The sequence below is a fragment of the Salmo trutta genome, chromosome 16 (assembly GCF_901001165.1).
Source record: "Salmo trutta chromosome 16, fSalTru1.1, whole genome shotgun sequence".
In the NCBI taxonomy this organism is placed as follows: domain Eukaryota; kingdom Metazoa; phylum Chordata; class Actinopteri; order Salmoniformes; family Salmonidae; genus Salmo; species Salmo trutta.
In genome coordinates this window covers 9,406,321-9,417,725 of record NC_042972.1, presented here as the reverse complement: position 1 = coordinate 9,417,725, position 11,405 = coordinate 9,406,321, and the positions used below count along the sequence as shown (strand labels likewise).

General features: G+C 42.0%; 1 protein-coding gene across 4 annotated transcripts in view; it reads left to right on the top strand.

Moving 5' to 3' along the window:
* The window catches only part of LOC115150052 (acid-sensing ion channel 1), a 358,958-nt gene extending 349,363 nt beyond the window's left edge, over window positions 1-9,595 (top strand). For 3 of the 4 annotated variants that reach the window (XM_029692946.1, XM_029692944.1, XM_029692945.1), the window contains 4 exons: window positions 3,524-3,615; window positions 4,941-5,020; window positions 6,059-6,160; window positions 7,662-9,595. In XM_029692946.1, the coding sequence (XP_029548806.1) occupies window positions 3,524-3,615; window positions 4,941-5,020; window positions 6,059-6,160; window positions 7,662-7,757 (370 nt within the window). In that variant the 3' untranslated portion in view covers window positions 7,758-9,595. Of the gene's footprint in view, window positions 1-3,523; window positions 3,616-3,955; window positions 4,057-4,940; window positions 5,021-6,058; window positions 6,161-7,661 lie in introns of those variants that run through there. The other variant, XM_029692947.1, reaches the window with a different exon arrangement.
* The last annotated feature ends 1,810 nt before the right edge of the window (window positions 9,596-11,405 follow it).

The window sequence follows — 11,405 nt, the reverse complement described above, 5'->3', positions numbered from 1 at the left end:
AGATTATACATGTTCTACATTCTATATGTGATTCAGATTATACATGTTCTACATTCTATATGTGATTCAGATTATACATGTTCTACATTCTGTATGTGATTCAGATTATACATGTTCTACATTCTATATGTGATTCAGATTATACATGTTCTACATTCTATATGTGACTCAGATTTTCCTGAGTCACAAAGTCTTGTTTGTGAACATCAAAGTATTTTCTGATTTACTGTAGATTTACTGTGATTTTATTTATGTCAAAGCCATGATAGCGGTATTAAAAAATGTACCTGTTGATTTATCATCAGAGAGAAACAGCTGTATTGTCGATGGTCCCAATTGGCACCGAATTCCCTATGTAGCCCTGGTCAAAAGTAGTGCACTATTTAGGGAATAGGGTACCGTTTTGGGACGCACACTAGGAGTCTAACTTGCCCTGCAGTTGGATTCCTGTAGTTCGATACAACACTTGTTTACCAGATATTCAGAAACTAAATCATCCACTGTGCCTGAGGCCTTGATGTACAGTAATCCCTGCTTGACATTCTATAAACAAGAGATGAGAGAGGGAAAGAGGGATGAGAGAGAGAGAGAGATGTACACTACATGACCAAAGGTATGTGGACACCTGCTTGTCGAACATCTTGTTCCAAAATCATGGGCATTAAAATGGAGCTTCTATAACAGCCTCTTCTCGTCTGGGAAGGCTTTTCACTAGATGTTGGAACATTGCTGCTATAACAGCCTCTTCTCGTCTGGGAAGGCTTTTCACTAGATGTTGGAACATTGCTGCTATAACAGCCTCTTCTCGTCTGGGAAGGCTTTCCACTAGATGTTGGAACATTGCTGCTATAACAGCCTCCACTCTTCTGGGAAGGCTTTCCACTAGATGTTGGAACATTGCTGCTATAACAGCCTCTTCTCGTCTGGGAAGGCTTTTCACTAGATGTTGGAACATTGCTGCTATAACAGCCTCCACTCTTCTGGGAAGGCTTTCCACTAGATGTTGGAACATTGCTGCTATAACAGCCTCTTCTCGTCTGGGAAGGCTTTCCACTAGATGTTGGAACATTGCTGCTATAACAGCCTCCACTCTTCTGGGAAGGCTTTCCACTAGATGTTGGAACATTGCTGCTATAACAGCCTCTTCTCGTCTGGGAAGGCTTTTCACTAGATGTTGGAACATTGCTGCTATAACAGCCTCTTCTCGTCTGGGAAGGCTTTCCACTAGATGTTGGAACATTGCTGCTATAACAGCCTCCACTCTTCTGGGAAGGCTTTCCACTAGATGTTGGAACATTGCTGCTATAACAGCCTCTTCTCGTCTGGGAAGGCTTTCCACTAGATGTTGGAACATTGCTGCTATAACAGCCTCCACTCTTCTGGGAAGGCTTTTCACTAGATGTTGGAACATTGCTGCGGGAACTTCCTTCCATTCAGCCACAAGAGCATCAGTGAGGTTGGCCACTGATATTGGGCGATTAGGCCTGGCTTGCAGTCGGCGTTCCAATTCATCTCAAAGATGTTTGATGGGGTTGAGGTCAGGGCTCTGTGCAGACCAGTCAAGTTCTTCTACACCGATCTCAACAAACCATTTCTGTATTAAGATTTCCCTTCATTAAAACTAAGAGGCCTAGCCCAAACCATGAAAAATAGCCCCAGACAATTATTTCTCCTCCACCAAACTTTACAGTTGGCGCTATGCATTCAGGCAGGTAGCGTTCTCCTGGCATCCGCCAAGCCCAGATTCATCCGTCGGACTGCCAGATGGTGAAGCGTGATTCATCACTCCAGAGAACGCGTTCTCACTGCTCCAGAGTCCAATGACGGCGAGCTTTACACCATTCCAGCCGACGCTTGGCATTGCGCATTGTGATCTTAGGCTTGTGCACGGCTGCTCGGCCATGGAAACCCATTTCATGAAGCTCCCGACAAACAGTTCTTGTGCTGACGTTGCTTGCAGAGGCAGTTTGGAACTCGGTAGTGAATGTTGCAACCAAGGGCAGACGATTTTTACGCACTACGTGCATCTGTACACGGCGGTCCTGTTCTGTGAGCTTGTGTGGCCTACCACTTCACGGCTGAGCTGTTGTTCCTCCTAGACTTTTCCACTTCACAACAACAGCACTTACAGTTGACCGGGGCAGCTCTAGCAGGGCAGAAATTTGACAAACTGATTTGTTGGAAAGGTGGCATCCTATGTGACTGTGCCACGTTGAAAGTCACTGAGGTCTTCAGTTAGGCCATTCTACTGCCAATGTTTGTCTAAGGAGATTGCATGGCTGTGTGTTCTATTTTATTTGCCTGTCAGTAACGGGTGTGGTTGAATTAGCCAAATCCACTCATTTGAAAGGGTGTCCACATACTTTTGTATATATATTTTATAATTCAGTACAGTGAAATCACAACAGGAAATATTTCCTTCGTATGTTTCCCTCAATGGCGTCTCCAAACCAGGAGGAAATTATCTGAAGGCAAATTACACACATGCACACACAAATGATTTGCTCAACCTGAAACATCTGCTCAGTCATCTATCTGAAGATTAGAAACAGGAAATCATGCAGGCAAGGAGAGGGACCGCCTGCCGTGCCAATCAATGCTCAATTGCTGTTAGATGTGGGTATTAAGTGTGAAGTGGACTTGTTGGTTTTACTGAAGGTTCCTAGATGCACGTCTCCTGCTGTTGTGTCCTTTTACATTTTTACATTTTAGTCATTTAGCAGACGCTCTTATCCAGAGCGACTTACAGTAGTGAATGCAAACGGAATATTGTCATTTCCATTCTCATGAACACAACCTAAAGAAACATGTCTGAAAATGTGGTATGGCATTTATTAAAGGATAGAAAAAGGTAAGGCTGGCGTTGCAAACACCATGCTCTACCAACTGAGCCACAGGGAAGACACTTAACCCCAAAACTGCTCCAGGGGTGCTGCACTGTGTCTTTAAGGTCTGGGTGTCTTAGGGGGTAAGGAGAAAACAAAAATACTAATAGCTGTGTCTTTAAGGTCTGGGTGTCTTAGGGGGTAAGGAGAAAACAAAAATACTAATAGCTGTGTCTTTAAGGTCTTTAAGGTCTGGGTGTCTTAGGGGGTTAGGAGAAAACAAAAATACTAATAGCTGTGTCTTTAAGGTCTTTAAGGTCTGGGTATCTTAGGGGGTTCGGAGAAAACAAAAATACGAATAGCTGTGTCTTTAAGGTCTGTAAGATCTGGGTGTCTTAGGGGGTAAGGAGAAAACAAATATACTAATAGCTGTGTCTTGAAGGTCTGTAAGATCTGGGTGTCTTAGGGGGTAAGGAGAAAACAAATATACTAATAGCTGTGTCTTTAAGGTCTTTAAGGTCTGGGTGTCTTAGGGGGTTCGGAGAAAACAAAAATACTAATAGCTGTGTCTTTCAGGTCTTTAAGGTCTGGGTGTCTTAGGGGGTAAGGAGAAAACAAAAATACTAATAGCTGTGTCATTTTAGACAATAAGTTATCTTCTTTTTCTTCTTTCTCTTTCCTCTCCTCTTGGTTGACAGTGATAACATCCTGGTCCTGGATATCTTCTTTGAGGCTCTGAACTACGAGACCATCGAGCAGACGAAAGCTTACGAGTTTGCTGGGTTGCTGGGTAAGAAAACGCTGGTCAGCAGTTGATCAGAATTGCTGAACAAAATACCAAATACAGTTATCATAAGTTTTAATTAAAATGATATTAACCACCCTGAGGTGTGTCGTTATAGCTGAATACAACATTTTTCAATTATGTTTTAGCCTGTGAATAAAAAAATGCACTCAATATTACTTAATATACTATGGAACCAACGTTTCAGGTTCCAGACACAAAGCCCTTGCCAAAAAAAAAATCAAATATTTTTTATCATGTGTATTTTCATCATGTGTTTCATCATGAATGTCATGTGTTTATTGTTGATATCGGTGGTCAGATGGGTCACTTCATGGGTTTTCAGGTGATATTGGTGGTCAGATGGGTCTCTTCATGTTCTTCATGTGTTTTCAGGTGATATTGGTGGTCAGATGGGTCTCTTCATGTTAGTCATGTGATATTGGTGGTCAGATGTGTCTCTTCATGTTCTTCATGTGTTTTCAGGTGATATTGGTGGTCAGATGGGTCTCTTCGTGTGTTTTCAGGTGATATTGGTGGTCAGATGGGTCTCTTCATGTTAGTCAGGTGATATCGGTGGTCAGATGGTTTTCTTCATGTGTTTTCAGGTGATATTGGTGGTCAGATGGGTCTCTTCATGTTAGTCATGTGATATTGGTGGTCAGATGGGTCTCTTCATGTTCTTCATGTGTTTTCAGGTGATATTGGTGGTCATTTCGGTCTCTTCATGTGTTTTCAGGTGATATTGTTGGTCAGATGGGTCTCTTCATGTTAGTCATGTGATATTGGTGGTCAGATGGGTCTCTTCATGTTCTTCATGTGTTTTCAGGTGATATTGGTGGTCAGATGGTTTTCTTCATGTGTTTTCAGGTGATATTGGTGGTCATTTCGGTCTCTTCATGTGTTTTCAGGTGATATTGGTGGTCAGATGTGTCTCTTCATGTTCTTCATATGTTTTCAGGTGATATTGGTGGTCAGATGGGTCTCTTCATGTGTTTTCAGGTGATATTGGGGTCAGATGTGTCTCTTCATGTTCTTCGTGTGTTTTCAGGTTATATTGGGGTCAGATGGGTCACTTCATGTTCTTCATGTGTTTTCAGGTGATATTGGTGGTCACTTCATGTTCTTCATGTGTTTTCGGGTGATATTGGGGTCAGATGTGTCTCTTCATGTTCTTCATGTGTTTTCAGGTGATATTGTTGGTCAGATGGGTCTCTTCATGTTCTTCATGTGTTTTCAGGTGATATTGGTGGTCAGATGTGTCTCTTCATGTGTTTTCAGGTGATTTTGGTGGTCAGATGGGTCTCTTCATGTTCTTCATGTGTTTTCAGGTGATATCGGTGGTCAGATGGGTCTCTTCATAGGAGCCAGTATCCTCACCATCCTGGAGCTCTTTGACTACCTATATGAGGTAAGCCTTCAATTTGTAAATGTAAAATGTTTCTAGATTTCCTGGCAGATCTTTCTTTAAAATCTTATTCGGTGTGTCCTGAAACAGTTCCATGAATGTATAATTAGGTTTTTGTTTATGTCTTGGGTTTTTGCTTGCATCTAGGTTTCCTAGAGAAAGTTTGCCTCTAGGTTATGGTAGTATATATGTCAATGTATGTAAATATCCTTCATTTACATGATTCCCTCATGGCAATATGTCTAGTTAAGTGCTAGACAGCCACAGGCCTTAGAACTAGTCAGCCACATGGAAACAATCCATTTCCTCTAGCATTGCTGCATTCTCCGTGAATTGTGGATGTTTCTTAGTAACCAACTAACGGGTTTAAAAACTGTCTGGAAGAAACAACACCCAAGGGAACTTTTTAAGCTACACTTAATAAAAAGGGAACTACCTGTATCCCGTTAAAACTAGCCGCCCACTTTAAATCAAACTTGCAGAGCATTAATTTCCAGGTGTCTGAAAGCAGCTCATCTCTCTCAGGCGCAGCACTGTTGACTGCATGAACATTTTAGCCATATTGTATTTGGGATTCAGTTTGGATGCTTCTGTTGCTGTCAATTTTTATCAGAGCAGCAACCTCCCTGGGTAGAATAGCTGTCTGTTCAACAAGGATGTGTTTGAGGATATACACTCTTTCTGTTTACTGTATGTTCATGTACTCATGATTAATTCTATCTATATAAAATAAAAAATAATAATCGTTTTTGGAATAAGCTGGGATAAGTAGCTTATCTCATTATTGTAAACATTACTGGCACTGGAAACCATTTCTGTATGTGTACCATCAATTGTCTTTGAATTATATAACTTTTTCTTTACTATATTAATTTGTCTCAATAAGATTCCAGTAATAAAGAAAGAAACCGGTTCACCAGCAGTCTGTAAAAAAGAAAAGGAAAACAGATGAACAGTGAACAGTCAGTTGGCTGCATTCCTAAAGTCTGCTTCTCTGAGGCACTGCTTCAAAGACCAGCTACTATGTTTGCTTGTTTGCAGGTGATCAAGTACAAGCTGTGTCGGTGCTCAAATAAGAAACACAAACGCAGCAACAGCAACGACCGGGGAGCAGTTCTGAGTCTGGAGGACGTCAAACGCCATGTCAGTAGGCTAGCTCTATCTCTGGCTAAGTATTTGCAGTGTCTGGAAGAGTTGTTGGACCGAGACAGGGTGGGGGGGTTGGGGGGGGGGAGATAGAGAGAGAGACAAAAAAAACAGAGAGAGAGAAAGAGGCACAGTGATAAATGAGAAAGTAAGAGATTGTGGAAATGGTTTCAATTTAATCACGGATGGTCTGTAGGACCAGCCTAGTGGGTTTACAATGGGAGCTTTAGGTGGGGGTGACAGCTTCTGATTTTCAAGTGTACACTCTTAGAAAAAAAGGTTCCAAATGGGTTATTTGGCTGTCCCCCTTTTTGGTTCCAGGGAGAACCCTCTGGGGAGGGAGGGAGGGAGGGAGGGAGGGAGAGAGGGAGGGAGAGAGGGAGAGAGGGAGGGAGGGAGGGAGGGAGGGAGGGAGGGAGGGAGATTCGCTGCATGGAGTTATTTCATCCTCCTTTACCCTGCATTCCTCCGTTTAATCCAGCCTGTTTCATCTTTCTTTCCCAAATGGCACCCTATTCTCTATATGGTGCACTACTTTAGACCAGAGCCCTATGGCACCCTATTCTCTATATGGTGCACTACTTTAGACCAGAGCCCTATGGCACCCTATTCTCTATATAGTGCACTACTTTAGACCAGAGCCCTATGGCACCCTATTCCCTACATAGTGCACTACTTTAGACCAGAGCCCTATGGCACCCTATTCTCTATATAGTGCACTACTTTAGACCAGAGCCCTATGGCACCCTATTCCCTACATAGTGCACTACTTTAGACCAGAGCCCTATGGCACCCTATTCCCTACATAGTGCACTACTTTAGACTTAGTAGTGTACTATAAAATAAAAGGGTGATTTTTGGCAGTAATTTCTCTTTGGTTTCTTTCAACTACAGTATGTTCATTCCTCTCTACTACCGGAAGCCTTATGCCTGTCTGTCCTTCCTGTTCGCTCATCCCTCGGGCTCTGTGTGAGAACCTCTAATTCCTGTCTGTCCTTCCTGTTCGCTCATCCCTCGGGCTCTGTGTGAGAACCTCTAATTCCTGTCTGTCCTTCCTGTTCGCTCATCCCTCGGGCTCTGTGTGAGAACCTCTAATTCCTGTCTGTCCTTCCTGTTCGCTCATCCCTCGGGCTCTGTGTGAGAACCTCTAATTCCTGTCTGTCCTTCCTGTTCGCTCATCCCTCGGGCTCTGTGTGAGAACCTCTAATTCCTGTCTGTCCTTCCTGTTCGCTCATCCCTCGGGCTCTGTGTGAGAACCTCTAATTCCTGTCTGTCCTTCCTGTTCGCTCATCCCTCGGGCTCTGTGTGAGAACCTCTAATTCCTGTCTGTCCTTCCTGTTCGCTCATCCCTCGGGCTCTGTGTGAGAACCTCTAATTCCTGTCTGTCCTTCCTGTTCGCTCATCCCTCGGGCTCTGTGTAAGAACCTCTAATTTCTGTCTCTCTCCTTTCTTCTTCCCTTCATTTTTTCTCATCCTTTGTTCACTTCTCTTCCCTCAGACACCCTGTGAGAACCTGCGTACGCCGGGTACGTATCCTGCCAACATGCTTCCTCACCATCCAGCACAGGGCAACTTCGAAGACTTCACATGCTGAGCCAATCAGGACAGGAGGAAGGAGGAATAACCTGGCTGGCAGTATGCAACCAAAGTCAACCATACAACAAGAATATCTGATGTGAACGGATTCTCAATATGGAAACTTTTCTTACTATCTGAGAGGAGGGGGAAAATATCAACAATCACAACAATCACATTAAGTGGAGAAGAAGAAGATTATTCCAAACATAAATATCTGTAAAAGTTCCAGAACATTTTTGGGAATTTGGAATCCTAAAAGTGAATCCTGAATGTTCTATGTCTATGTTTGGAATAGAACCAGGAAACAAAGACTCTACTCTTCAAGATCACACTGCAAATATGGACTTCTCACTCTAAAACAGACAGATATGGGAAATGTATCTAACTAGTGTACAGACCCAACACTGAACAAAAAACATCAACAGAGCCTCATGCCTTTATAACAGCCAACACCTGGCTGTCAGTTGCTGATGGCTGGCCTATTAGGATAGTAGTATGGTGGGGATCAATTCCATTTCAGTTCAGACAATTAACTTCCCGAATTGACTGAATTGGAATGGAATTGACCCCAACCCTGGTCAGTGGAGAAATGTTGTGCTTCACTCAACTCCACTGTAGATGTAGCACCGTAACTGCTGTGATGCTGCATAGGGGTGCAGTTCCAGTGGGAGTCTTTCTGTCTGTCTTGAGAATGTAGCCATCTCCACAATGGGTTACATCAATAACAACCAAGATGAGCAGTGGAAGCATTTAGGGAGAAGGTAGTAGAGAGCTCTACCATTTAGTAAAAACTTAATGGTGAACTTTTCAGGTCTCATCTTGTAAATGCATGCTTGTATATCGTCTTCTGCATGTATTACCTTTTTTTACATTTTATTAATCTTTTCATTTGCATTATTGCTGCCAAGTTTGCCTCGATGATACAGGAAGAAGATGATGCTCCCCTCCTAATAGTGTGTGTGAATGTGTGTGTGCGTATGTGTGTGTGTGTGTGTTTGTGTAATGAAATGTGTAGGTTTGTGTGACCAGCCTGGTTGAATCCACCAGCTAGCAGCTGAACCTCATTCCAACAACACGCCTTGTTTCATTAATCCATGTTAAATGTGTGCCCTATCCTATAATCCCAAATCATCCCCTAGCAACTATGCCGTACGTACTTGTATGGAGACAATTCCACCTGTCACAGACAGAGCTTCCACATTGTGTATGCCTATCCAGTCCTCTCAGTTCTACAGTGCCTAGGGAGTAGTAGGGGCTACGGTTTGACATGGGATTTAGGAATGAGTTGTGAGATGTGTTATTTCCAGCCTATTCATTTACCCATGTTCCTGACTGACATAAGGGGGTGTGGGGAGTTTTCCAGAAATCAGTTTGTTTTGGTTTTCCTTGTAATTCTGTGAGGGTTTTGAAATGTTCTGTATCTGTGTTCTAGTCGCAAATATGTCATTATCAAAGCACAATTACACCGATATGTAGAGGTGATGATGTAAAAGAAAAGTAGATGAATTCTTATGGATATTCTCATACTACCAATGTTTTTTATTATTACTCTGTAGCAGTTTTTTGGTTTGTTTTCTTTGCTACAGAATAGGGTTGCAAAATTGCAGTAACTTTCCAAACATTTCCAGGTTTTTTCAGAAATCCCCGGAATCAGGAGGGAATCTTCCGGCTGGAAATCCTTCGCACGGGATTTCCGGAAGACCTGGGAATTTGGGGATAGTTACCGGTATTTTGTAACCGTACTATATAAGCATACATATTGCCTGATAGTCCAGTCTCCATCAGGTTACAGGCTGTTCTATTTATCTAACAAAGCATATTATAATAAAATTTAAATATCATTTTGAACATTTATTATTCTATGGAGGTCTCATTTCTTGTGTGTGTTTGTGTTTGTAATAAGCTCACATAGTTGCTGTCACAAACTCTACACAGTTGTCACTGACTAGATAGATATTAATTTCCCACTGAGCAAACAATTTCTGTACTTACAGCATTCATATAAATTCATTTTATTATGTTTGTGCCTTGGCGGACCTTATTTTTTTATTGACTTTTGTCAATAAAATTCATGAATGCAACTGTTTATGTCAAAATTGTTTTGCGTTCCACTTGGGCGGCAGGTAGCTTAGTGGTTAGAGCATTGGGCCAGTAACCGAAAGGTTTGAATAACTGAGCCGGCTAGGTGAAAAATGTGTTGATGTGCCCTTGAGCAAGGCACTTAACCCTAATTGGCTCCACTTAACCCTAATTGGCTCCACTTAACCCTAATTGGCTCCATTCTACTATGTCTGACAGTGTAAAACAACACATTTCACTGTACCTATCCGGTGGATGTAACAACATCTTTCCTTATTTCGATTTTTTTGCCCTCGTCCTGAAAAGTAAATGGTAAAACATTTAATTGTGAGGCTAAATATAAGGTCTGGACATGCAGATAAATGAAGGTCAGATAAATGAAAAGCCGATTTTTGCTGGGTTCTGATAGGGTTAATAAGACTTCAAAGTTTACTTTATATTTTTAAACCTTGCTTCATTTGAAGAGAAGGGTGGGTATTTCAGTAGTTGCACACAATTTCAGTAGTTGCACGCCATGTCAGTATTTGCACAGAATTTTTGTAGTTGCACACCATTTCAGTAGTTGCACACAATTTCAGTATTTGCACAGAATTTTTGTAGTTGCACACCATTTCAGTAGTTGCACAGCATTTTAGTAGTTGCACACCATTTCAGTAGTTGCACACCATTTTAGTAGTTGCACACCATTTCAGTAGTTGCACACAATTTCAGTAGTTGCACACCATTTCAGTAGTTGCACACCATTTCAGTAGTTGCACACCATTTTAGTAGTTGCACACCATTTCAGTAGTTGCACACAATTTCAGTAGTTGCACACCATTTCAGTAGTTGCACACCATTTCAGTAGTTGCACACCATTTTAGTAGTTGCAACAGTTGCACAACACAACATTGGTATTTGAGGAGGGTATTTCAGTATAGTTGACACCACAACGTTAGTATTTGGGGGGGGGATTTCAGTATAGTTGACACCACAACATTAGTATTTGAGGGGGGGATCAGTACAGTTGACACCAAAATATTTGTCTTTGGGGGGGGTTCAATATAGTTGATGCCACAATGTTAGTATTTGAGGGGTATTTCAGTATAATTGAACACCACAGCGTTAGTATTTGAGGGGGGGTATTTCAATATAGTTGACGTTGACACCACAACGTTAGTATTTGGGGGGGGGTCACTATTGTTGACACAACATCATTGGTATTTTGCGGCTGCAGAACTGAACTGCAGTAGAAATGTAATTATACTCTCAGCTGCAGAATGACAACAGGATGGATAGGAAATATCCTGAACAGGAGTTTTATCCAGCCCCGAACTCACTATGATTTTACATCCATCTGTTCTGTTCCCAGTTCTAACCAACTGTTAGCTTCAGTTTGAATTTTTGGTTCAGTGATGCAGCGCCATTTGTTGGTTGGTTCATCCTTTTCCATCGGATTTTGAGTCGGATCTTCACTAACTTTTTATAAGGTATATTTAAGCAATAAGGCCCGAGGGGGTGTGGTATATGGCCAATATATCACGGCTAAGGGCTGTTCTTAGACTGGTTACCAACGTAATTAGAGCAGTAAAAATAAACGTTTTGT